The sequence below is a fragment of the Aplidium turbinatum genome, chromosome 1 (genome assembly GCF_918807975.1).
Source record: "Aplidium turbinatum chromosome 1, kaAplTurb1.1, whole genome shotgun sequence".
NCBI lineage: Eukaryota > Metazoa > Chordata > Ascidiacea > Aplousobranchia > Polyclinidae > Aplidium > Aplidium turbinatum.
The window spans coordinates 31,409,782-31,437,193 of NC_137472.1; the positions used below are offsets into that span (position 1 = coordinate 31,409,782).

Consider the following 27,412-nt stretch of genomic DNA (forward strand, 5'->3'; position numbering starts at 1 on the left):
CTTTTCAATGCAAGCAAAGTATCGACGTGTAACCTCTGAAAATATTTTATTGCTTCAACAATACACGAATAGAAAGGTCTCACGGCTATCAGTCAGTTAGCTTTCACAAAAAGTGATCGCCATACAGGTTAATTCAAAACATTAGTAATGAAATTCTTCATCCAGAAAAAATTAACTTGAAAGTTCAATAGCTAGTTGGTCACACAAATCAACACTAAAAGGTGAGCAGGGATATCTATAACTACGGGATTCAATTTATTTTTCTTTGTCGGAAAACAACAGTAATGATAAAGTTACAAATAGTGAACGGGAACAAAACCAACAAAAGGAAAAGGTGGCAAAACTACAAAAGTTTAAAACGTGCATGCGATGCAAATTTAAAGGTTACGTACACGAAAGTAAATTAAGCACGGCCACCAAACCTAACAGTTTAAAGTAGATGAATTAGTTGGGAGAACCAGTTGGCTCCACATACTTAAAGCAACTGGAGGTGTGCCAGTTGATGAAACCATGCGGGGACGACTGAACCTTACGACCAATATAAAAAAGAAAAATCAACAACACGAGCATTTAAGAATAAACAATGAACATACGGCTTATTATTACATATTAAACATATTACATATTATTTACATATTACACATACAAAATACTATGTACAGTGCATCGTTTTAAGTGAAATGGAGTGTTCGCAGCAACGACAGTGGAGTGATGTTGAATAGGAATTGATAACTGATGGGTACAGGAATTTAGATTAATTAACTTATTATTTGAGCATGATATTAAACTGATGGTCATGAATGATGAAAAATGTAGTGAAGATGATATGAAAATGGTCTAGATGGCATGCGGGTGACTTCGGTATCGGAGCGGGATGGAGTTTCTTTGGAGTTTTTTGAAATGAATTTCCAACCAAACTTCTGGAGAGTCATACAGCTTCATTGTTGAAGTACTCTTGTCAAACAAATCTACACAACAAAGTAACAGAGAGTTATAAGGTTCTGTGAACAAGTATATTATACGTAGTTCGGCTAATTAAAGGCGTATTGCATTGGTAACATATTAGCATCTAATAGCAGCCTATTGAAATTGAACAGTTTTAGGTGGTGATGGCAGATGTACGACAGTGACAGCTGTAATAAGCTAAGCAGATACTAATAGGTGTCAAACAGTAGTACTTGAAAGATTAAATGTACAAAAGTGGTATCTATTACACAATGGACGTATGCTAATCGGTTTGATTTTTTGTTTGCAGATGGGTTTTCAGCTTGCTGCTGAATAATGAAAAGGTTTCGATTTCAGTAATGTGTTTAGGGAGATCGTTCCAGACTTTAACTCCACTAAATTGGATGGATTGTTGGGTTAACTTTTTCGAGTAATAGGGGAGAAAAAATCGATTGCTACTTCTAGTTGATATGTGATGCAAGTTGCTGTTAAGTTGAAATAGTGAGTTAAAGTTTTTAGGCAGTTGATTATGTTTTAGTTTAAACATGAATTTGCCAGTTTCGATGGTATAAAGGTTATCAATTGTGAAAAAACTGTCAACATTGCATTGTGGTTCATGCTTAGTGATCATTTTTAAGAATTTGTTACAAATTTTTTGCAGTTTGTTTACAATGGTAACATGACCATGGTTCCAAGCACTAATGCAATATCTTAGATTGCTTTCAATGAGAGAATGATAGAGAGAAATCAAATTCGCAGTGTTTAAGTAAGGTTTAATCTTGCAGATTATTCCGAAATTTCGTCGCAGTTTTGTAGCAAGTGAATCATATGAGATTTCCATGACAAATTTTCATTCAGTAAAATGCCTAGGAAACTAACAGTGTTAAGACGTTCAATGGGTTGATTGTACACAGATAATGTATGGGTGCAGTTAAAACACTTTGTATTATTATTATTGTTAAATAAAATGTGCTTAGTTTTATTTACATTTAACGACAGCCTATTTGCTGCCAGCCAGTCTGTTACATTTAACATTTCCATATTGGCCAGTTCATAAAGCTCGGTGATACTGTTACCACATAAAAACAAATTGGAGTCATCAGCAAACATTACAGATTCAGAGTGTTGTAAGCTGTTACAGAAATCATTTATATATATCAAAAACAGTAAAGGTCCTAGAATTGAACCCTGGGGGACTCCGAAACATATTTTGCGTTTAGTGGACATTGATTGAGATATTTCTACTACTTGAAATCGGTTTAGTAGGTAACTACTGAGCCAGTCATGGGCTGCCCCCCTGATACCATAATAGTAAAGCTTGTTTAACAAAATTTTGTGATCAATTGTGTCAAATGCTTTAGACAGGTCTAAAAATATACCAAGGGTGGTTTCTTTTTTTTCAAATGCATTTGAAATTTTACTAACAAGATGCAAAACTGCGAGGTTAGTTGAATGATTTTGTCTAAACCCAAATTGTTGGGGGTAGAAAAAGTTATGGTTTTCAAGAAAATTATACACTCTGTTATACATTATTTTTTCAAGTATTTTAGAAAAGGAAGATAATAGACTGATGGGGCGGTAATTACTACAGTCTTCAGTTTTGCCTTTTTTGAATATGGGTATTATTTTAGATGTTTTAAATGCCGTTATAAATTCACCGTTAGTTAAGGATAAATTGAAGATGTGGGTAAGTGCTATGATTATGTTTTGTGGTACAACTTTTAATATCTTTGTTGGTATTTCATCTATTCCACAACTAAGTTTGGATTGAAAAGAAGAAAAAATTTGTTTGACTTCATCAGTAGAAGTGGGGCGTAAAAAAATGGATTGACTGATAGGATTTGAAAGATAATCTGAAAATTTGGTAGCCTACTTGTATTAGAAATTTTATCCACCAGATTTGATGTTATTGAAGAGAAATATTCATTGAAGTAGTTAGCCTTATCAATATTCTGTATAAGTACTTCATCACCTTTAACAAGATGGGACTGTTCATTGCATCTGGTTTTACCTAATAATTGATTTAAAATGTTCCATGTTTTTTTCAGGTTATTTTTGTGCTTTAACAGTAAAGTTTTAAAATAGTTTTGTTTTTTCAGCTTTAGCGACCTGGTATAAAAGTTTCTTAGAGCATTGTAGTTAGATTTGTTTTTTTTCAGAAGATTTTCTAAGATATTTTTTGTATGCCAGTTGTTTCATTCTGTGAAGATCACTGAGTTCATGATCATACCAGCATTTTGTTGTTACATTTCTTACAGATTTCACTGGAAAACTGCTTTTAAATACTTCAACGTAATTATTGAAAAGCATGTTATAAGCTACATCAGTGTTGGTTTCATTCATGATGTTATTAATGTTGAGCTTAGATAATTTTTCTACAAAATGACACATGTTTATGTTGCTGTAGCATCTTTTCTCTTTGTTTAATGAAAGTTCTTCTATTGAACCTAATTGAGAGCATTGTATTACAGGCAGATGGTCAGCGATGCAGTCAACTATTATACCAGCATTTGTTTTGGCATTGTAGACATTTGTCCATATGTGATCAATACATGTGGTACTGGATGAAGTAATTCTAGTTGGTTTAGTTATCAATGGATGGAAGCTATGTTCAAACATAGCATCAGCATAGTTGCTGGTGTGACAATTATTATGGTCCAATAGATTGTAATTAAAATCTCCCATTATGAAACATTGTGCATTTGATTTTGATATTGATTTTATTGTAGGAAGGAGTGTTTGTAGAAACTCAGAGTTGGCAGCAGAAAGTGATTGAGGAGATCTATATATAGTACCACAAGTTAACATTTTCTTGTTTACAAATAAATCAACAAAAAGAGATTCAAATTTTTTTTCTTTCATAATAGTCAGGTCATTTCTTACAGAGAACATAATGCTATCTTTTATGTACAGAGCCACTCCTCCCCCCCTTTGTTTACATCTACTATTTGCGAGAAAAACATACCCTTCTAGGGAGGTAAATCCACCAGTTTGGTTTACTTTAAGCCATGTTTCATTAATAGATATAATATGTGGTTTAACTGTCATTGATGTTACAAGTGCCTGCAATTTTGAGAAATTCTTTGGGTTTGATAAAGATCTAATGTTAAGGTGCATAGTTATTAGGGATTTGTTTATTTGCATATTTGTTACCAAAAAATGTACTTTTTTAGAATACATATACACATCATTAGCTTGAAAACAAGGTTCAAGTTCTTCAGTATTTACAACTTCATTTTCAAGTGAAGATGAAAAAAGTTCATTAAGCAATGTAGGCTGTTGGTTGAGAAGTTGTGCTGTTTTGATTGAAAAAAGTTGGGTAAATATAATATCACTACAATTGAAAAACGGTAAAGAGTTATGTAAACAGTTTGTACAGAAATAAGATCTATCAGTCTGAGTTAAGTTTGTACATTTAAAATGATTAGACAAATTACATACACTGCAGGAGATGGACTTCTGGTTGCTGCGAACAACTTTCTCACAGATGTTACATGTAGGCATAGATAATATGGACTTACCTGTGTAGCTGTGAAGAAATCAACCGAACATGATATTTAAATACAGCCTACTGCTGAGTATACAAATAAGCAGAAAAATATGCTAAAAATTGAACAATAGTCAAAAGTATATTATCAATAGTTTACAGTAGTTTAACAAGGTAATTAAGGTAATATAATAAAGTTGAGGTTGACTGGAGCTTTTAAAGTTATGTCAGCATACTGCAAGCTGACTTTAATAAATGCTATATCAAAAAGCAGTACTTTACAGTACTGCATCTAAAATAGGTTTTAACATTTCGAGTCTCAACAGTTATGGAGCTTGATGTATGGAAGAAATCATTTAAATAATTAATATTAATTGCTTAACTTTGTTATTTCATCTTCAGTCTGAATCCAATGCTTTTTGTCGTGGACATACGCATAAATTTTTCCATTGAATGAGAACACATTACTTTTTCCCAATTTCTCCTTGGCCTGATTCAGCAATGCTAGCCTTCTTTTGGTGAGGGACTCGGTTATGGCCATCCCGCTTCCTTTAAGTTTGCGTTTTGAGTTGAAGATCTGATCTCGGGTTGACCTCCTAGTAAATTTCACAATTATCGGTACATTTTCAGTTCTGTTAGATAAAGGGTGGCAAGTACTTATGTCCCAATCTGTGATGTTTAAATCTAACTTCTCATTTATGGATTGGAAACTCTATTCGGTGCTATACATCAGTAGGGTCATCACATTACTATGGCTATACAGAAGGTTTAACAAAATAAAATACCTACTAAAAGATTACAAAAATCGATTTTACAGTAACAATATAAAATGTATAGGCTACTCACATCAAAACTTAATTGATGTATAAAAGTATATTTACGCTGCTAGAAAAAGAAAAACGATGAATCTAAAAAATGAATGAATGCAACGAGTCCAAAAACCGCCTATTGTTGTTCTTTAGCATTTTGCGTGCTACAAATCGGATCAGAAGTAAAGGAGGAGTGTTCAGCAATCAGTGAAATATGCTGTTGTATCGTCAACTTGTTCACAGACCAAACCAATACGTTGAAGATGTCATCAGAACTCAAACCAATAGTTTTAGAATGTATATATGTCCTGAATGTATACTTGTCATATTGTTCCAGTGACAATTATGATGATTTTGTTGATTACCTTGGCAATCTTCAAGTAATGTGCAATGATCTCAGTGGCAGGGATCTTATCATATCTGGAGATTTTAATGCTAGCAATAGGCTACCAATGCATTTGGTCCTCTTTTGGATAGCTTTTGTGAAGAGGAGAGCTTTTCCATGTCTGATTCTATTACCTGTTGATACATTTACTTATATCAGTGATGCTCATGGTACAACAAGCTGGTTAGATCACTGTTTATCTTCATGCTCTGCTCACAATGCTATTAACACTATATCTGTTCTGCATGATTCTTTTACCTCTGATCATAGACCTTTGCTCATTGAGCTGTCTGAAACTTCTCTTGCCAAACTGGATTTCAAACAAAACGCAAATGATTTATCATTACATTGGGATAGTGTCTCTGATGTGGAGAAGGTTAAGTATTATAATGCTACTAAGGACTTATTATGCCAAATACCTCTACCATGTACTTCTAGACTACCTGTACTGGTCACAGGTGACGTATTCATCACGTGACCATACCACAGTGGACTCAAAGGAATTGCGCTTTTTCAGTTTTTCAAAAACTAGACAGAAGACAGAGAATTCAGTTCATTTAAGTTTTCTTATGAAAAAAAATGTATAGTTCAGTTTTAAACTTTGAAGGAAAATGTGTGCTTTGTAGAAAGGTAGGCTAGCCTACCTTTTTTAATGTTTTGTGTGCGTGACTGTGATGTTTGCACAGCAGTAACCATGGGAAAGCTTTGTGAGAATGGAACCTATGGCAGGCTACTGCTCGGTATAAAAGTAGCATATGTACAACTTTACAAAGCATAAAACATTGGGAAGACGGGGCAAAGCGGGACACTTTTCGTAAAAACGTAATTTCAGCAACAGTGATGGTTGGATTTAGTTAATTTCTTTTTTAATTGAAAGCCTTAGTTGGTCAGCATATTTGGTTCGAAGATCAAGCGGAATCTTTCTACTGTTATAGTACAAATCAAAAAAGATTTTTTTTTTAAATGTCCCGCTTTGCCCCACGGCTGGGGCAAAGCGGGACACTTCATTTTTGCATGATTTGTTACTGTTTAGCCGCTTCTCTCAAAGACAATTTCTTGCTTTTCACATCTTCTATTGCATTCTTAATATTGATAGCCTGTCCGTCCATTTACCTATGTCAGTTTTTCTCTTATAGCGACGAACCATTGTCAGAATTAAATCGTGTAGGTCTACCGGTACAATATAAATGAATGCTGATAAATATTTTACAACCTTGAAGGCTAAAAGAGGTATAAACAAAAATTCAATTTACAGAAGAACCACAGATAGCCTACAATCTAGACTTCTAGAGTCTCATGTTGCCCTAATGCACTGTTCCACTTTGCCCTAATACAACTGTCCCACTTTTCCCCAAAGTATAGCCTTTAGAAAATAACATCTCTGCTAAAACCTGTAAAGTTTTAGGTAAAAGTTACAAGCCTTAAAGCAGCCGGCGGCCATCGCGGCCATGGCCGCTAAGTAGTGCTTGAATGACCGCCGGTGCTACCTCCTCAGTCGGCCAAGTTTGGCCGCCGGTTTCTTCTAGCCAATTATTTAATTTCGCATTAGAATGATCGTGGATTAAATGTCGAAAATATGTAGTATCAAAGAGTGACGCAGAATTAGGTCAGCGCGTCATTAATCACCACTCTTGTATTGCGCGGGAACATTTGCTATTGTATGTAAATGGAATATATATCCAGCTGCGATCACCAGCGCTGTAAGTCTTGTTTGCAATTCCCGACGTTTGTTTTAACAAAGTGTTAATCCGAAGCGCTAGTTTACATCGGCTGGCAATATTGTCGTTTTTATATCGATTCAATGTTGTCGGACATTGAATCGTTGTTAAAAAGGAGAACTAGGTAAGTTGAAATCGGAGGGGAAAACACGTGTCTTCATAGTTGAGAAATGTTCCCGCTGTGGGTTAGTGACTTCACACTAGGGTGTTCCATTTTGACAAAAATTTTTGAACTTACACTTGTAATAGTGATTACGAGATGGGATTTTTGGTCAAACGAAGTATCCTTTTTAAATTTTTGACTAACTCCAACTTTTTGAGGTCCCATGACCCCCTTGAAATTTAGAGAAATACCCCCTCGGTAGACATAAATTTCAAATGTTTGAATGATCATAAGTTCTGGTTAGAATGTAGTAGAACCCTTATCTTTTCATTAATTCTGCATGGTTTTTCATGCTGAACAAGAAGATTACATGGTTTTTAAGGTGTTAGAGTAATTTTTAAAAAAAAAAATTTTTTTGCAAGTTTTCAAAAAAAATTACAATACCGTATTTCGCGGCATATAAGACGACCCCTGACTTTACAAGCAAAAATCTGTGATTTAAGGTATCTTCGCCAGATAAAACGACCCCCTACTTCCATCTGTTGCTACGCCATAGGTGACACTGCAAGTCACTAGTGATATATACTACTCTAAGTTTATCGCTTCTTTGCTGTATTTCACGTAATTAATGTTACAATTGCATAACAGCGAAATCCTGGCATTGCACTGTTGGACGTGCACCTTCTATTTATCCAATGAAAACCCGGTTAATCCCTTCGTTAAATAGGTTCTTCCCGCTGTGAACAGCCGCTTACTATTTCCATTATCTACCTAGCTGAGTTACACGTTGATTTACTGTCTCAAGACGTAGCTCTACCAAGTCCGACTTTGGATTCTCAGTTACAATTGCGCAACGCATACTGGTAGTCTTATTATTCCAATCAGCACCGTCAGCAATGACAAGTCATTCAACATGGCATCGCAATGCCATTGCATATAGAAAGAAGATCACTGATGATGGTTTGTTGAAATTGAGGAATGCTGTCATTAGGGTGCGGCTGGTGCCCCCCAAATTATAAAAACTTGAAAAAACCAAGATTACTTTTTACTATGGGTGAGGTTATGCTTAAGAAGCATAAATATGAAGTTTCAAGTAATTCGGTTAACGTTTAGGACCACCCCCCCTCGTCGAAAATATTACGAAAGCCATTCCAATGAAAATGGTGTATTTGCATGTTTTAAACAACAAATAGTCACTTTTCCGAATCACAACGTTAAAAACCAAGACTTTGAGGGCTTGTTATGGTATCGCAAATGAAGTGCTTCATTTTGATCGTTCTTCACCACTTGCAGTACATTTTGATACCGTTTTTCCATTTGTGCGGTAGACAGGAAGTCAGAGGCCAACTTTACCCCTCTTTCTGCCCTATCATTAACAGCACTGATGTTTTTAATGATTTCCTTTCCTGCTGAGTACGGGTCTGCTACTATTCGGTGAGTCCGATTCGGTGAGTCCGATTCGGTGAGTCTGATTCGGTGAGTTACTAACTTCTAACACCTAACCCAAACCCCTAACCCTAAAACGGCAATGATAGTTAGGCTATGGTACCCGATAATTTTAAAAAAAATTGAAAAAATCCCCCGTTAAGGGATCGGACTCACCGAATCGGACTAACCGAATCGGACTCACCGAATCGGACTCACCGAAACGGGCCATTCCGGCTGAGTACGATGGAATATCATCCCATTGCTCTACAGGAAAACTGAAAAAATCAGTTGGAATATTCAGCAAGTTGAAAAATTGCCAAGTTGAACCGCCAACAAATGAGACAAGAGTGGAACTTTCTGTGACAGTGGGCAAAATTGGCTTCCCAAATCCAGTTCCATGTCGTTTTGAAAAAAACAGTTACTTTTTCAAAAGTGTTTTTGTCCACAATTTTCTTATTTTCCTCTTTTCACCATAGTGCACTTGGTTGCTGAACAGAGAAAGCCCTACCAGTTCCTCAGTAAGATACCAAGTGTGATTTGACACAGAACAAATTGCAGACTTGGATACGTCTTGATCAGAATGTTGGTTACATGCATTCCACAGTGTCAAGTCATTGTGTGGGGCATCTTCAGAAAACTGAGCACTGAGCAGTATACCACCATGGCAAGTAGGCTAAGTAAAAATAACGAACTCTATAAACCGATCGATCTTTTCAACTTGACGACTTGCAAAGATTGCTCCTTTCCGCAACTCCGTGATAATTTTCTCCTCTAAAATGATCATTTTGAAACAAATAAAATTTTATACATCCAATGTGCCTTAACATCCAATGTGCCTTATGGAGGGCACCAGGACTTTGGATGGTGAATTGCGTATTTCCACCATCCAGATACAAAAGCACTAGTTCTAATACTTCTTTGTAATCACCTCTTAGTGGAGATTTGCTTTAAAGCATCTTGTTGCATTTATAATTGAATAATCTGAGGAGATTGTTCATCTCCCACGAGACGAGTTTTGGGCATGGTCACTGATGTTGAGGAAAAGGTTTCTGCTCCAAGTAGGCTAATGAGAAAGAGTTGGACAAAGCAATCAAAGTCACTCATGCTTACCGTCCTAAAGTTCGAGATATGGCCAAGAAGTCATTGTCCACCAAAAAGATGGACACAACCACAAAATCATTTTAAAGAAATGATAAGTGGTAAACTAATACGAAAAATGAAAAAAAAACTGTCTTGAATTATTTAATGGGTAATTACAGTGGTCAGTGGTTGAAAGTTAAGTGGTAAACCAAAGTGCAAAAGCAATAAAGCTTGTCTGTGACTAAGCAAAAGTTGCTTGTATTTTAAATTTTGTGTCATTAGTCAATTAGTGTTGTATATTACACTAAAAGTTGAACATTACACGTTTATGGGGAGGGGCTACATTTGGTCACAAATGTGTTTTTTTAATTTTTTTCATAAACTAAATGGTTTAGACCCCAAAACCTTCTGGAAGTTAGATAGGAAACCATGCATTCTGCTTCTTCAAAGCCAAGTTTGAGCGCTCTAGGCCTACCGGTTGCTGAGATACAGCCAGATTGGCCGATTTTGACCCGGCGGACGGTACCGGCCCACTGCTAGGGCGTCAAATGTGGACCAATCTCAACAAAACTTGACAAGGTGTCATTTTCGTTTTTTTTTTGAGTCACCCTAATGTATAGGCAACTTTGAGCAAGCCGAAGGATTGTACATCAGCTCCAATTTGAATATTTTAATTGGGATGAGGTGGTCCTAAACATTAACTATTTTGGCTGAAACTTCATATTTTTGTTATTTGAGTGGAACCTCACCACCAAAAAAAAGTAATCAGAAAAATATTGATATGGGGGCACCAGCCGCACTAGGGTGTTGCATTTTTTAAAAAAGTTTTGACTTTAACTTTGGAAATATAAATGGGAGGTGGGAAATGGCCAAAATATAAGGTAGAAAAAATTTTTCAAAAAAATAATAAATTTTAGGGGTCCCACGCTCATCCCGAAACTTTGGGGGGGCTCGCGATTAGTGAAATCTGAATATTTTAGTTAAATACGTATTTTTTGGATTAAATAGGGTATGCAACATATTGCTGCAATCAGAATTTTATGAGGAATAAACTGATGTAAAAATAACATTCACTTTCAAACGTTTAAAAATTTTTTTTTACACATGGCACAATTTTAGGTTAAATATGCAACAACAATGACATTGAACGTCGGCTATTCAAAGTTTGTTAGATGAGCAACCAGCAGTCAAGCATTATAGTTAAAAGATCACAGTTATCAATTCCTAAAGGAAAGTGAATAACTAGGGCACAGTTGAGCCTTAGCAAACTACAGTTATCAATTCCTAAAGGAAAGTGAATAGCTAGGGCACAGTTGAGCCTGAGCAAATTATGTTATTTCAGATTTATTTGTGAACATGTCGAAACTAGTTAGGCCTACTCGAAGTTCTAGTAACATACATGAATGTGTTGGATATCCATCCCAGATTCCAGGCAATTTGTTGCCAACCAATGGTGATGTGATTCGTGGATTTTATCAAGCTCGACAAAACCAAATGCAAAAGTCTGCAAACAATGCTGTGCCATCGACTAACGAAACGGTTTCGGAAATTGTGCCTGCTGTAACTAGTTTGTGGAAAAAGTCTTCACTGCCATATGTAACTGAAAAACGTGTGAATCAGATGGTCAATGAACTGCTGAGTAGGTTGAGAGCAATACAGTCTCAACCCAAAGAAAGGCTTCAGTCTCCCTCGTATCTTAACAAGCTCGAAGATTTTCGACTTAGAATGGATAAATTATTTGACATTTCTTCCTGCAAATGTGATTTAACAATGGTTTCCAGTCCCAGTACATTATCTAGTCCAGTCAGGTATCATGGGAAAATGCAATGCTCCTGGCCCAATGAAAAACGAATTCCTTCAAAAGAGCTGTCATTCTTGCTAGACCAAAGGACTGAGAGAAAAATGGTGATTGGATCAATTGATACGGTCACAACATCATACAACGCTAGACGTTACAACAAACGTCCAAGACTAGAAACCACTCAAAATGAACCTACAACATCAGCTGTTAGTCTTACTGACAATGATGAAGTAACCTCAAATGCTAGCAGTGTTAGTGCCACAGATGAATCAGATGCTGAAATCAGTTTGTCACAGTCTGTAAATGATGAAGATTATGGAACAAATTCAAGATCAAAGGGACTTGTCAACAAAGAAGCCTGTGTCATTAATTGCAAAAAGCTTTCTTCATACAGACTATTACAAGCCCTACTCAATTGTGCTGCGAGTAATATTGAGTCTTCTATAAATTGTGATGCAACAAGCCACCATACAACATTTGATCGAAAAACTGTTCAAGTGGGCAAGAGCCTTTTAAGCAAAGGAGACATTTGACTACGGAATAATATTTTACATCAACTTTGTTTTGATGGTAAGAAAATATTTCGAAGAGAAAGATTAGCTGTGCTTTCAAACTTTTTTGATGGGTCCTTTTTTGTTGCTCTTAAAACGTTCAAGAAGAGTACAAATGTCACTGGAGAGAATTGTTTAATGCACTCTATGATATTATACATCCAGAATCCAGATGTTATGAAAACTGTCATTTGCATCATGTCAGACACAACTTCTTTAAATACTGGAACAAAGAAAGGTATTTGTCCAAGATTGGCTTTGCATATAAACAAAGAGTATGGTCATGATGTGATAGTTCTTGAATGTATGTACCATGTGATTGAACTGTATTTAGACAAAGTTGTAACTTTTTATGATGGAAATACTAAGGCTCCTGACAAGTTAGAGAAAGACAGTGTTTACAATTTGATTCCTACGATTACAAAAGACTACCTAACCCCTTCCAAAATCCAGAAACCATTGATTAAACCAACTGCGAAAGCACAACATGTTATACAAGAATGTCTTGAAGTTTTGATAGCTGGTATGCAACACAAAAGTAGCAAAGTTATGAGACTGAGAGATGATCAAGCATGTTTATTGGCACTATCATGCTATAGTTTTATGAATGTCCCATCATGTCTAACGAAGTACTTATTCAGAAAGCAAGAGCAACTTCATCAAGCAAGGTGGTTAACAAAGCAAACGGATATCTAAGGATGCTGATCTTTAAACCCTTTGACATCACAAAATCACAACTAAATGCCATTGAATGTATCTGTCAATTCATATTGGATGTATATGCCCCCATGTTTTTATCCATATATGTCAGGCCGAGTGCAGTAGTGGGACCAGCTTTAACTTTGCTGAATCGAGATTTGCTGCGAGCTTCATCAACCGACATTGTAAAACATACTAAAAATTGTTTTACAAAGCATGCAGTGGCATGGCTGTCACCTAAAACTGTTGCGTTATCATGCTTTTCGAAAAGTAAAGTGATGACTCCAGAAGCTGTTAAAAACATTGCGACAGCATCGGTTGATACAGAAAAACTACTTTCAACCAATCGTCCACTGTCTGCATTCTTTGACATTACCAGTCAGTGCTCTCCTTGCCTTTCAGTTGGTTCACCAGGCGACTGGATGTCTTTCAAAAACAATCAAATGGCAACTGAAAGGTTGATAGGAAATTTGACCAGATGCATTCAGAACAGAAAGGTCAAAAACAGCGACGATAATATGACAGATGCTGAGATGAAAGCAACAGACAATAAAGTTAGAGCATATTATGTTCTCACTATGACGTCAGAAGCAAGTCATTAATACTGTGAAGACTGGAGACACTTGATAAAACTTGTTTTTAACACCTTTCTTAGGACTCGCTTTGCATTGGATCGTAAATTTCGTTTGTGTAAGCTACAATTTTTACAACTTTTACCATGGTTAGTTTTTACTTCATTTCTAATTTTCTAGTGCTAAAAAGTTTGCTTATTTCCAAATAGATTGTGGCCAAAATTCTGGTTAATATGATGTGTTACTTGACCTTTTAATATGAGGCCAAGAGTGGTTGCATGTAGGGCTTGCATGCTAACAATCACTCAAAAGTTGTTTTTTATGTCTAAGTGGCCTTTTATTTTATGTTGTTTACGAGGCATTCCATTATAATACAACAAATCAATGCAACCACTAGGTTGTAGAATAAGATGGTTTAAATATTATGTTGTAGCCCAAGTCCATCAAAAATTTATTTTTCAAAATCAGGTAAGCGGTTGCCGTGTTAGAGACTTGGGCCGTCACTAGGTGGTGCTCTTCATCCGCATAACTAATTTTTGATTTAGACGCTATACTCAAGGTAGAAAGATGGTTGAAGTGTCTATTTCACCATTTTTGAGGATGCAGAATCCAAAAATGGCATTGTTTTTGGTCTAAACCAAGTATTTTATGAAATATTGGACTTTTTTTTTAATTTGTTGTATTAATGGAATGCCTCTAACCTATTCTGCCAAATAAGAAAAAAATCTACTTTTAATCACTTGTCTAAAAATTTTCAAAATCCTATAAATCTCATTTTTGTTTATTGCAGCTCATTCTACATTCAATTCTGACAAAAATGATATGTAACATGACATATCTATCATTTATAATGTAGATTTCACAACAATTTAAAAATGTTGCTATTTGCGACCAAAAATGAACTTTTCGGGGTAAGTGTGGGACCCCTAAATATCAATATTTAAAAAAAAAAAATTTTTTGGTGTGGTTTTGGAAGATTTCCCACCTTACAATCATACTTCCAACATAGGTTGTAAAATTTGCAACACCCTAAGCCGCACCCTAGCTGTCATCCATCAGCTTTGTTTCAATGGAAAAAAGCTATTCACTCGGGAAAGACTGGCAGTGGCTGTTATTTCCAATTTTATATATGGTTGCTTTTTCATTGCCCTCAAAATGTTCAGGGAAAAGGAAAGTGCTAGGGGGAGGCAAGTTTTACATCTATAAAATAAAGCTTGTTGCAATCGATGACATGCAAAATATCTTGTGTGTAATTTCTGACAGTACTGCAGTTAACACAGGCTCAAAAAAAGGAATAGTGACGATAATCGTGAAATATTGCAATCTGAAATACGGCCAAGATTGAATATCGCTTGAATGTTTGTATCATCGCATTGAGCTGCTGTTAGGAGATGTCATAACAGCTATTGATGGCAATACAAAATCACCGGATCTTTTAAGTAATGGAGCTGTGTTTAATTTCATTAGCCAACTAACAAAAAATCACTTAATGGTCGATGAACTACAAAATTACAGAGATACTTTAATTAAGCCATCAGAGAAAACCAAAAAAATTCTTCTTTGGGAAAGAAAGCAACATCAACTCCAGGCAACAAGTTCATGAGAGCTGACCAAGCTTTACTCTTGGTCCTAAGTTGTGCAACATTCCAGGACATTCCTGATGAGTTGAAACAATACTTGTTCGTTGCACAGGAGGCTGTCCACTGTCCATCATGCTCGCTGTTTGACCAATGGCTATCTTCGTATTCTACTTTTTAGGCCATTTGCACTCAATGCCACTCAACTTGCTAGATTAAGGTCTATCAGCCAATTTATAGTTGATGTGTATGGTCCAATGTTTATTTCAATTTTTTTCCACCCCAGTGCTGTAAACGGACCAGCCATTACACTTCCCAATAGAGATTTGATGGCAGCGTCTGATCATGCTATTGTAAAGTATGCGATGCCAAGCTTTATAAGGAATGGAAGCTTGTGAGTTTCCCCAAAAATGTCACCCTGGCATCTCATTCTGATGAACCACCAATTTTGTCAGAAAAACGTCAGCAAGATTGCAACGAAGCCAATAGAGACCAAAAAAACTGGGTCAATGCTTGCGCTATCAGGTAAAAAGACACTCATTTCATTTTATGATGTCACCAGTCAGTGTTCTCCATGTCTTTCATTGGGCACACCGGCTGCATGGAAATCGTTCAAAAACAGTCAGATAAACAAAGAAAGAGTCATTGAACTGCTGAAACGATGTGTCATCGAAAAACGAGTCAAGGATAGCACAGATGCCAATGATGATGATATACAATTGAAAAGACTGACAATGATAATCGCCAATATGTGGTTGCAATGATGCAATAAGAATGCATGTTTATTGTTTAGTTATGGTTTAGCATGTTACAAGTTTAATACGAAAATTTAGTAGGCTACGTTATCGTGAATGTGTTACATTAACTTTGGTTAGTCTTTTGTGTTTTCCTATCTTGTATTTTCTAAGTTGCCTGTGGACTGTATTGAAATTCGTTGTATTATTTTCTAAGTAGTGAATGCCATTATCAAGCTTTGTTTCAAAAAAAAATATCAAAATCTAATTTTTTTGTAATTTTTAAAAAATTATTTTTTTTTAATTTTTATTTTACGACTTTAAAAACCATGTAATCTTGTTTAGCATGAAAAATCATGCAGAATTAATGAAAAGATGATGGTTTTATTACATTCTAACCAGAAGTTATGACCATTCAAACATTTGATTTTTATGTCTAATGGGGGTATTTCTCTATATTTCAAGGGGGGTATGGGACCTCAAAAAATTGGAGTTGGTCAAAAATTTAAAAAGGATACTTCGTTTGACCAAAAATCCCATCTCATAATCACTATTACAAAAAAACTTTTTTGAAATGGAACACCCTACTTCACACCCCCAATGGTGACATCATAACTGGGTATTTCTTTCGGTCATTTATCGGTCATTGACCGATTTTTTTAGCAAAATGTCGGAAAAAAATATAGTCAATTCGTTCAAAATGTCCGAAAAAATATATACCGGTAGTTAATTCGGTGCAATAAAAGATATCTGCGACCGGGTGTTGCAAGGTTGAGTTTCGCTGATGAACGTTGAAGAAACGTTTGTCTGTTCTAACTTTTCTCAAATAAAACACGACAACCTTTCTCAGCGAAACTTAATGTTGTAGCAAGTCAGGAAGTGCAAATTTTGGTTTGTATCAGCTACTTGAAAGGAAATATTTGCATCAGAAAACATGACCGAAATAAATCAAAAATGACCGAATTTTTTCAAGTCATTTTGGACAAATGACCGAAAAGTCACAGCGCAAAAAAAACAGCATCATAAGGGAATAAATAGTCAGGTTTTATGAAAGGCGGTAGGCTATGCAGTTGAAACAATCTATTGAGCTGCGAGAAGTTGCAACAATTTAGTGTCGTTAGATGGTCCCGCAATAGCATGTGACAGTGACAGCCCCGATAAAGCAGTTATTGCGTGGTACAACGATTCTATTGCAGGACGCCGCCCAGACTTCAACAACGCCAAGTGATCATTTTAACACTGTAGCAAGTTTAATTCTATTTACTGGTGCTATTGTTATTTGTATTTTGGCCTCCAAGCACGCAGATTTGGCCGCCGGGAAGGAGCTCTTGGTAGGCCACGGTGGCTGCCGGGAAAAAATACGAGTTTTAAGGCCTGAAGTTACTTTTGTTACCAACAAATACTGTCTCAATGTCTAAGATAAAAACAAAGCTACCAACAAATTCGCTTATGCTAACGAATGCGGTAACTGCGGTACTTTTCCATCTCTTTCTTATAACAAACCATGCCAAAACACATTTTACTTCCTCACGACACGCGTTGTGCTCTGCCAGTCGCCATTTTTTCACAGCAAATACAGTTAATAGTTGCCTAACTAGTGCTTCTGGTTAGAGGGAGCCAAAGAACACAAAACGTGAGAAATTGCTATGTCCCGCTTTGCCCCGTGTCCCGCTTTGCCTCGTCTTCCCCCACATTTTTGATTGTTGACAGTGTATACAAGAAGGCTTGCATTGAGTGACATTGATAACAGCACAGCAATAAGGCATGCAAGTTTGCAAGTCAAGTTTTAGAAATATCCTACATAATACAGTAGAACTTGGATAACTCGTCTTCGGAAAACTCGTCAGTTTGCCCAAGTCGTCAATGATTGCCAGGTCCCGGCAGAAAGCCTATCTTTTGTACACAATCAAGTTCGGTTAAGTGGTCATCGCATAATTCGTCAATTCGATTAAGTCGTCACTGTTTTTCTTCCCCTGGGACGTAAAATTCGTCTAAGTTGTCATCCACCCAAATGCTGGCGTGGCATTTACAGACTCTTTCGAGAAGAAATTACTTCGCTAAGACGTGTGCACGCACACACTCTATCGGGCCAGACGCACATGCGTGGAGTATGTAGGTCTGGTCGATTGCGGGTGTGCGAGCACCGCGCACGTGCTCTGTTGCCGATAAGAGAAGCGCTGTTCACCACGTGCGTGATTCATTTGCGACAATACTGTTTCGTGTAAACAAAAGTTGCAGCAACGCAGGATGACGAAGAGAAAGGTAAAGTGCTTAAACTTACAAGCTAAGTATGAAATTGTAACGAAATTCAAAGAAGGCGAAATTAGGAACAAGACTAAATTTTCTGAAGAACATGACCTACCAAGGACGACGTTGAACACCCTCCTAAAAAATTCAGAAAAAATTATTGCGGATTATGAATCTGGTAAGAATAGCACCTCAAAAAGGAGAATACCACTATCGCATTTAATTAGGTCGCGAGGCACCATGAAATTAATGCGACACGAAAAAATGGCAAAATTTGGCTGTTTGCATTGGTCGTCAGTTCGCGTAAGTCGTCACTTTTTCTGTTCCCCCTAGAGTGACGAGTTATCCAAGTTCTACTGTAGTAGTAAGCAGTTAGCTATGGTAGCCTATTTTGTAATTTCCACAAAACTGAAGCATACAGAGTTGAAATCAGTTAGAAAGTGATGTTTCCAATTCAGCTCTCTTATCACAGCAGTTATATGTTAAGACTAATTTAGTCATTCAAATTACAAATCAAGACACCTGATGAATTGTTGCAGGTTGTGTAGCTTGGTACAAATTTCGAAATATTGGACGTTGTTCTGCTTATAGATGTAAAAGTGGCTATGGTAAGCATAAAACACCAAAAGGTGTGTCAAAGCACAGTTTTTCTTTTCAAAATCATGAACTGTTGGAAAAATGGATCTGTAAACTTTCTCAAAAAGATTTTGTTCCAAGCAAAAGTTCTAAGGTGTGTTCTTTGCATTTTACTGATGATTGCTTTGTGAGTTTATCGGAAGATTCTATTACAAGTCGAATTAAGAAGAAAGGAACTTCAGATCTCAAAAGAAGGTGAGCCTCAGATTGTGCAGAAAAAATGTAATGGTCTTTTGTACAAAAGATGTCCGCATTGAACGTGGACGGCTTAAAGTACACAAGACCCAAAGCTTAGTTTAGTTCAGTTTATTGGTTATGTTATATTTGTGTATGTAATACATCATGTTAAACCCGCTGAAGTTACTTTGTTTTATTTCTCTATGGTTCAACAAAGCAAACTCTCTACCAAAGCTTTATTGGTTTTGTTGACGAGAGGAAAAAAACAAAACAAAAGTATTCAAAACACAAATAAATTCAAACAAATAAATATTATAAATTCTAGTTAATTACACAGGCCAACAAAAAAAAATTTTTTTAAAAGGCACGACATGTTAGAGTCATTTTAGGGTATTTCGAGGCCCCTGATTCCGAAAATGCACTTGTTTTTTTCGAATTGGCTCTAGTTTTTGAGATACAGCAAAAAACATTTTTTTCGCAGTTTTGAGCCCCTATAGATTTAACGTCGTGTGGTTTATTACTTAGACAAAACTGAAAGTAATCCCAGGCACTTTTCTGAGTTGTATAAACGCTATTTGGAACCAATCACGTTGATTACAACCCAAACAAACAGCTATTGTGAACTTGATCTTAAACCGTACGATAAAGCGTCGTTTAAAATGGATACCCTGGCTGGTCAGAAAGCTACTTGTGCTGACCTTGTCAAACTCAACATCCAGTCGTTAGAGACAGATGAACTGTTTTGTGATATAACTTCGGTGGTTAACCCAGCTTGGGCTGACGATGTTAAAACTTTACCGCATAAACAAGATTTAAATGGTTTCCGTCATTTTCATGACGTGAATATGTTTCATTTGAATGATTGTAGTACTGTAGATGTACTGATTGGCAACGACAACGCTTATTTGATGTGTGCAAAAAAAGAGCGTGTTGGTGAAAATCGTAGTGAACCACATGCTTTGCTCACTCCTCTCGGTTGGTTGGCTTGTGGTGGTAAGTCACCCTTAGATGAAAGCGTTGCTAAAGTGTGCAGAGTGCAGACGTCTTCAGAGTCGGATGTAATCTCTGGCTTTCAGCGTAAAATTGAGTCTCGTGATATGGAAATAGCAGACCTGAATAAAGTCATTCAGGATTTGACGTTGCAAAATGAAACCTGTGAATTGTCTCGCAATGATAAGTTGGCTAGAGAACTTGTTGAACCGAATATTGAGTTGAAAGATGGTCGATTTGAGATACCTGTTCCGTTGAAGGAAGATATTGATCTACCTAACAATTTTGTGTTGGCGTCAGATAGAGTTGCTGCTTTAAGGAAGAAGGCTTTAAAACAACCTGAACTTCGTGATTTCCTTACTGACACCATGAAAGATCTTAAATCAAATGGCTATATTGAGCGTACTGGTGAAGCAGGAAATGTCAAGGGATTTGAATGGTATTTACCATACTTTGTTACGTCACAATTAAAAAAGCGAATTGTTTACGATGGCAAGTCTGAATTTCGAGGAACTTGTGTTAATGATGTAATGTTTTCGGGTCCTGACTTGTTAAACCCTCTGGTAGATGTCTTGGCTAGATTTCGGCTTGGTAGATTTGGTCTCATGGCCGATGTGACTAAATGCTTCTTTCAAATAAAGTTACCCGAGTTGATAGGATCAGCTGAATTTCACAACGCCCTGAGACAGAGAGAGATAAACTGGGAATTTATACCTCCGTATGCTCCGGCGCAAGGTGGCGCCTGGGAGGCAATGGTTAAACAATTTAAAATTGCATTTTTTCACATTTTGGACTCTTCAAGTCGTAAGCCCAATTTTATTGAACTGCTTACGTACACAGGCAGTGCCGTTCGGATCGTGAACGAACGCCCTTTGGTACCTTTGAGTGACGACCCTAGGGATTTTGCTGTCATCACTCCTGCCTCACTTTTGACCCCATACTTAGACCCATACTGTGCTGTTGAGCAACCACATGATCGTGACCAATTAAGAAGGGATTATCGGTTCAATTTGTCACTTTCTCAGCAGTTTTAGAGTAAATGGATCGATTTTTACTTGCCAGGTCTTCAGGGCCGGAAAAAATGGCTAAAAATGGCCGAGAATTTGGAGCCTGGTCAACTTGTAGTGGTAGGTTCTCTCCAGGACATTGGTAAACGTGGGAAGTATCAACTTGGGAGGGTGCATGAGGTAGTTCCACAAATTAGGAAAGGGAAGCCTGTGGTTCGTAGAGCTAAAGTTGCCGTCTGCAACTATGATGAGAGTACGGGGAAAGTGAAAGTAGACTGTGTGTTGAGGGATATTTCGTGCCTCGCCCCCGTAAAGAACACCTAAGTGTTAGGGTTTGAGCCTGGTTTTGTCTGCGGTGGCCGACACTTGTCTGAGCCCAGAACAGTCGGTTATTATCGCAACCATTGTATATAGCGTCATTTTTTGCGTGTACCTACTACCTATGGTACCAATTTCATGTATCGTCGTGTTTATTCTTATTGCTGTTCATTCTTTGCATGCCCTTTGTATTTGCGTATTAACTTAAACGTGAGTGATTCAAACAATTTGTGTATCATGTGTTTTTATTCATTGGCTCACAATTGTCGTCAATTCTTTTTTAGTTATGCCATGTCAGACTGTCATAACTAGGGGTCGCTATGTTCCAGACGGTTGTTCGCCTGGTCAAACGTCATATAAAAACCGTTCAAGTCTACTGAATATTACGTCATGGAAATTCCTAAAACATGAGCCAAAATTGCGCCATCGTTCGTAAGACCTGCGTCAAACCTGTTGAAACCTGTTTAAACATGAAATGTTGCGTCGCGCTAACTGCTGGCGTGCCTTTGAGTTATCACAAATTTTTCTGATTCATTCTTGAAGTTGTTTGTTGGAAGTCGGTCGCACATTTAACTGGTTTATTTGGTGCTTGCTAGCTGGACAAACTCTCCGTCTTTTATCCAAGTAATCTGTATCGTAGTGACAGTTTTTAGAGGTGCAAGGCGTTGCATCTCGATTTCGATAGCCGCGGGCTAATTTTACAGGAATACACTTATTGAATAGACGTTTCAAGGAGTGTTTCTTTTCGGTCACTACATGCAGACAAACGGATCCGGGAACTTTATGTTACAATTTTCCCACGAAGAGATTATGGTTTACCGCTGTGACCATCTATAAGGCCAGAATTTACCAGATAGCAAATTCAAAGTGACGTCAAGAAAATCAGTTTCAATTAGTCCAGTATCCACAGTAATATTTAACCCTTTCAGTGCCACGCTTTTTTTGATGAAATTTTTAGGATTTAGCTTGAGCAAAGGCTTTGCTTTTGAACTGCTGTATTTTGAGAACCGTAACTGCTAGAAAAACAAGCAAAATATGAAAGTTGTTGCATTTTCAACAGTCTTTTACAGTATGTTCACAAATTTTGTGTATTTTCTTTTTAAAATGGCTTAAATTACTAAAATTTCTGACAAACTACAAAAATTCTGCGTTTTTTTGACGTTTTTTCGCTTCCGTTTAGATATCTGAAAAAAATTTTCAAACTGCAATAAACTTCACCGGTAGATGCCAGGCAAGTACTACGCTTGTTGCACAAAGGTTGTCACGGAGATATTGACGCGTTTTGCGAAGAAAGAAGTGGATATACCTCACTTTACACAAAAAATGACGGTTTTTTGTAAATAATTGATAATTGCAGAAAAAATTTAAATACATACCTAGTAATTTCTTTCAACTTTTAGACAATACAAGTCTTTCTCTTTCTAAAACAGTCAGACTCATGCAGTTTGGCAAACAAAAAGACCAGATTTATCAAATGACCAGTGCGGTCCAGGGGTGACCGCGTGTATACGCCCGGTCGGCACTGGTAGTGTTTCATGTTGTTTAAATAATTGAATGACATTTTTTCTCAAACGATCAATTTTAGGGCCGGATAAATTACGCAAAATAGCCAGACCATCATCACGATATAAACCAAGCATGTCTCTGTCAACAATAGCAGAAAGTTCGTTCAAAAGAAAGAAGCCGCTGCCGACCAACTCACAAATCTCAGCACCATCAAATGAGCCCATTGTAACATCAAACAAACCATCTTTCTTAGCCCAAGTTTCACCACCATCAAAAAGCAACGATTTCCTAGCATGGAAAATTGTTTGTATGATACAATCATCCAAATCCATAAATGGTTTGGCAAACTCAATTGCTTTACACAAAAGTTCCTCCGTATCGGATGTGTAGGGACCCCCGAATGAATTTCCATTGTTTTTAGCTCTCTACAAAATGTAATTCTCACATAACATTTACGTTTCTTAAAAACTCACTGAACCCAAAAGTGAGAATAAATCTAGGCTAGTTGCGTTTCTTAAGAAAACTCACTTGTTGTGCACCGAAATAATGTTGATGGATCATTTTTTACTCAAATAACCTTTCACCGGCAGCTTTCCTCAAGTGATACTGTTTAATGGCAAGTCATCGCTTTCAATCTTCTCTGCTTTAACAAAACGTTGTATCCGCAGTTCATCTCTGCGACGGAATCTCACCAGGAGTTCACTCCAGTTCGTAAACATTGTTGAAATTTGCCAATTTTAAATTACGTAACTGCTTTGCTTTTTCCTTTTTCTGAAAGCGGTTTATATACCTCTGCACAAAACAATTTTAACAGAGACTCATAGTATAAGACTCAGACAGAGACTCATAATATTACTGAAAATAGACTCAGACAGAGACTCATAATATTACTGAAAATTAACTCAGACTCAGACTCATAAGATAACTTTTCAAAATCTAAATTCAATTCGAACTCACGAATAAAAGAACTTGAGACTCATTTGCGTTACGTCTGTTGCCATTGAAGCTTTGTTACGCCAGCAGCGGTTCTGCTGTCAAAAGGGGAATAAACATTTATAAATCAACAATAAAACCTTTAAACCCCTGCAGATGGATAAAAATCAACAATGTCAAATTTCATAAAGGTGCATTGACGTTTAGATGGAATAGCCTTAAACCAGGATAACACAGAGTCTGTGTTTTTCCATTGATTCAGTCGTGATTACAGGTTTAAAAACAATTTTTATTAATTTTGTTCAGGCTACTACAGTTGCGCTGATCATCACAAATGCATTTTGCTTCTTTGTGATGTCATAGATGTTGCCATCATGTTGCTTAGTTTCCATTGAGACAAATTGGTTGAAACTTTGTCGTAACGGATGGAGGTTGTCCTTAGTAATTCTGAAGTTTTTTTTCTGCAGATTGGATTACGGTTATAATATTTAATATCTTTTCAGGAATTCAGGTTTAGAGGTTTTTTTTTTGCAGATTAAATTACAGTTGTAGTATTTAATATCTTTTCAGGATTATCGATTCTTTGCTGTTTGCATGTTTTTTCAGACCTTCTGATGATCCGTTAGGTGAAACAATTTGTAAAGGCTTCAGATAGTAATAGCTATATTTGATGTATATATAATTATATATATATAATTGTTTCAAACAAATTTGACATTTTTTATGTTTTATTTGTTAAATTTGATATGTTTTGCTAAAATAAAATGATGTGTGTGGCGTCTAAAATTATATCAAGTTCAATTATCAAGTTCAAAATTATATCAGTGTTTTTGCATTTAGAATAGTATGCAGTCAGCCTATACTGTATGTTTTGTATATTTGTAATAATGAAAACTTGTTTCACAGTCATAGCTGTTAGCAAGTTCAGTCTCATGTATATTTCGTTTCAGATTTGGAGAAGATGTTCTTTATGATCATAATTATGATCCTATAGATCAAAATTATGATGACGTCAACAATTCCTGATCCACCTGACGAAATCTTATGCAAGCACGTGGTTTATGTTTTCAAAATATCCATGAAGCATTTTGTTGAAACAAAATGGAACAAGCGTTTTTCAAGGAAGATGTTCCAAGCTACAGCTTCCAATACGCTTTTTATTTGTCAAACATTTTGACATCTGTAGCACAATGAACTACTAGAAAGCTCACTAATGACCGTGTTACTGTTTTTATTAATCTACAGAAGTTATGTCCACATTATTGCGTTTTGCTCATTGGACCACCTCTAGTGTCTACTGTATAGTGTATATAAATGCGCTTTGTGAACATCCTTACTTCCCAGGACAACATTTACATGGCGTTGCTTGTTTTATTGATGTAAAATCGACATGCATAAATTAGCTATTAAGTGAAGTAATGTTTTTTTAACAATATGTGTTGATCTTGTTTGCTGGTTTCAAGTGTCCTTATTGTTGATGTGGAAATGCTGTATAAACTTTATTAATTGCGCATGTAGGCTATAGCTTATATTTGCATTTTTCAACACTTTTTACATTTTTTGATATGCTCAAGTTGACTTTTCTACTTGACTGCTACACTGTTAATTTTATTCTTATGTAAGCTAACACGCCCCAGTTGCTTAACTCGTCTTGATGTTCAATTTGTATCATAAATTTTCAAGCAGCATCGATTTTTCTTTCGTCAAATCAAATGTAGTGAAATTCCAACTCGATTTGAAGTTTCTTTCCGACAATTTTTGCCAGCATATTCTCAACATAAGTGGTTGCAGCTTGTTGAGATTTTACAGCTGAATTGTTCTGTTTGCCAGTGACTTCGGTCATTTTCAAGGTTTTTCATTGTACTACAATGTGTATTTTTCTTAACGAAACAAGTTTACAGCATGAATACCCGATGTTTTATGTATTTGTTATGACCAGAGATGGGCATTGGGCATGATTTTAAAGATTACTTTTTTTGTGTGATCTTGAAGAACAATAAGATCAAGATCACTTTAAAATTAATTTAAGTTTACTTAAGGCGACAATACTAGTGCTAGCAATAATTTTTGATAGTGCAGATAAATAAGTCCAAATCAAACAAGATGTTTTTGATGTTTTTTACTTAGACAGTGCAGATAGATCAAACAAGATGTTGTTACAACCCCAACAAGTTATATATTTATGAAAAGGTCTTAAAATGCTCTATACAGGGCTTCCCAAACTGGGGGTCGCGACCCCGCAAGGGGTTGCAGAAAGTGTACCGATTTTTCACACAGTACTTTATATTAACACTTCTGTGTAAGTTGTTAACTTTGAGAGTCGCACACTCAATACTTCTATTTTTAGAAATTGATGTGGTAAAATAAAATCAGAATTTAAAGCCTTTTTGTTGCAATGTAAAGTAAGATAGCTTTTAAAAGTTAAGGCTTTAAAATAAAAGGCTTATAGTTATATTGTAGAAAATTGGAGTGGTGATTTTTCTAACGAAAAAAAAATCAGACTGAGTCCACAATTTTCGTAATGACATTTGGTTTTCAAAATTATGCTATTCATCAAATTTGCTTGAAAAACTGAACAAACTTAATTTGTCTCTTCCAAGCAGAAAACATCAGTGTTTTTACATTGAATTCCAAATTTGAAGCTTTCATCAAAAACAAGTACAAAAAATTTAAACATCTGCCTGAAAATGAACATCAGGTTGAAAATGGTCCATTTGAAATGTTCTCATTTACTGAAGAGTTTTTGGCTAACAATGATGTAAAATCAAATGTTATTAGACCTCTGGTTATTAACCATTTGTCAAATCTGTTGAATTAAAGTTTTTTCTACCAAACTGTATGATATTGGATCCAAAACCTAGGCTACTTACAACGCAAAACCAAAGTAGCCTATCGAGCACCTCTCTCAGGAAGAACTTATTGATTTATCTTCTGATTTGAAGTTTAAATTTTCTAGAAATTTATGAATTTTGTGCAAAAAAAGCTTCACACTTTTTAGCTTTGCGTTAAAGTGGAATACCTACCATTGATTCAGCATTAGGGCTAACCGCACTCCTGCTGTTTGTATCGACGTTTTTATGTTGAAAATTTTCAGCCGTGAAAACTGAAGCAAATGCTAAGCACTAGTTGGGAGGATCGCCTCACTAACGATTCAATTCAAAGCGGCCATTCGATATAACCATCCAAAGCGAAACTCGATTTGATGACAAAACTAATGTTCGGACACGAACTGGAGCCGACAACAATTTGTACGGATCAGCGTTTCCAACGTTGATGGCAATGAAAACTAAACCGCCTAAGAATCATTGAAACAGCCTTGGGACTAGCATTAACAAACATTGACCCACGGCTGGACTTGCTTTGTAGCAAAAAGCGGTCGCATCCATCAAACTGAATAACGAATATATGTGTTTTTTTTTTCAGTAGGCTACGTGTAAACTGTAAAATATAAAATAGTAGGCTTCAAGCATCGTGAGGTTGTTTTTAGTTTTCATTCGAATTAAACGTTGCCATAAATATTACAAATGTGTATTTCGCACTGCTTATCATTTTTACCCTGATGGGTCGCGGAAAATTTTAGGAGATTGAAAGGGGTCGTATGCAAAAAGTTTGGGAAGCCCTGCTCTATAAGATAGAAACAAAACTTTCATGAAATAAAACAAACAAGCTAGTCAGCTGGCTTTGAAGCCAAAAAAAAATTAACCAAAAA

The 27,412-nt window shown here is 36.3% G+C and overlaps 1 protein-coding gene across 2 annotated transcripts; it reads right to left on the minus strand.

The window, feature by feature from the left end:
• Window positions 1-222: 222 nt before the first annotated feature.
• LOC145774689 (uncharacterized) lies at window positions 223-23,850 on the minus strand. 2 transcript variants are annotated; one of them, XR_014290044.1, is made up of 3 exons: window positions 23,299-23,534; window positions 4,901-5,028; window positions 223-968 (listed from the first exon to the last, which is right to left on the minus strand). XR_014290044.1 is itself a non-coding variant. In XM_082585985.1 (3 exons), exons 1-3 carry the CDS (start codon window positions 23,769-23,771, stop codon window positions 838-840), a joined length of 303 nt encoding a protein of 100 aa, XP_082442111.1. In that variant the 5' UTR covers window positions 23,772-23,850; the 3' UTR covers window positions 223-837. The 2 variants fall into 2 exon arrangements, 1 of the variants encoding a protein (XP_082442111.1); XM_082585985.1 differs by lacking the exon at window positions 23,299-23,534 and adding an exon at window positions 23,728-23,850.
• Between the last annotated feature and the right edge of the window lie 3,562 nt (window positions 23,851-27,412).

Bases quoted from the DNA above. Each gene is read 5' to 3' on its own strand.
- LOC145774689 (XM_082585985.1), bottom strand. From the start codon at position 23,771: ATGGCAACAGACGTAACGCAAATGAGTCTCAAGTTCTTTTATTC. The intron at 5,029-23,727 runs GTGAGTTCGAAT...GAAATTTACTAG, and splicing joins AGTCTCAAGTTCTTTTATTC to GAGGTCAACCCGAGATCAGA. The intron at 969-4,900 runs GTAATGTGTTCT...TTTGTTGTGTAG, and splicing joins CAAGGAGAAATTGGGAAAAA to ATTTGTTTGACAAGAGTACT.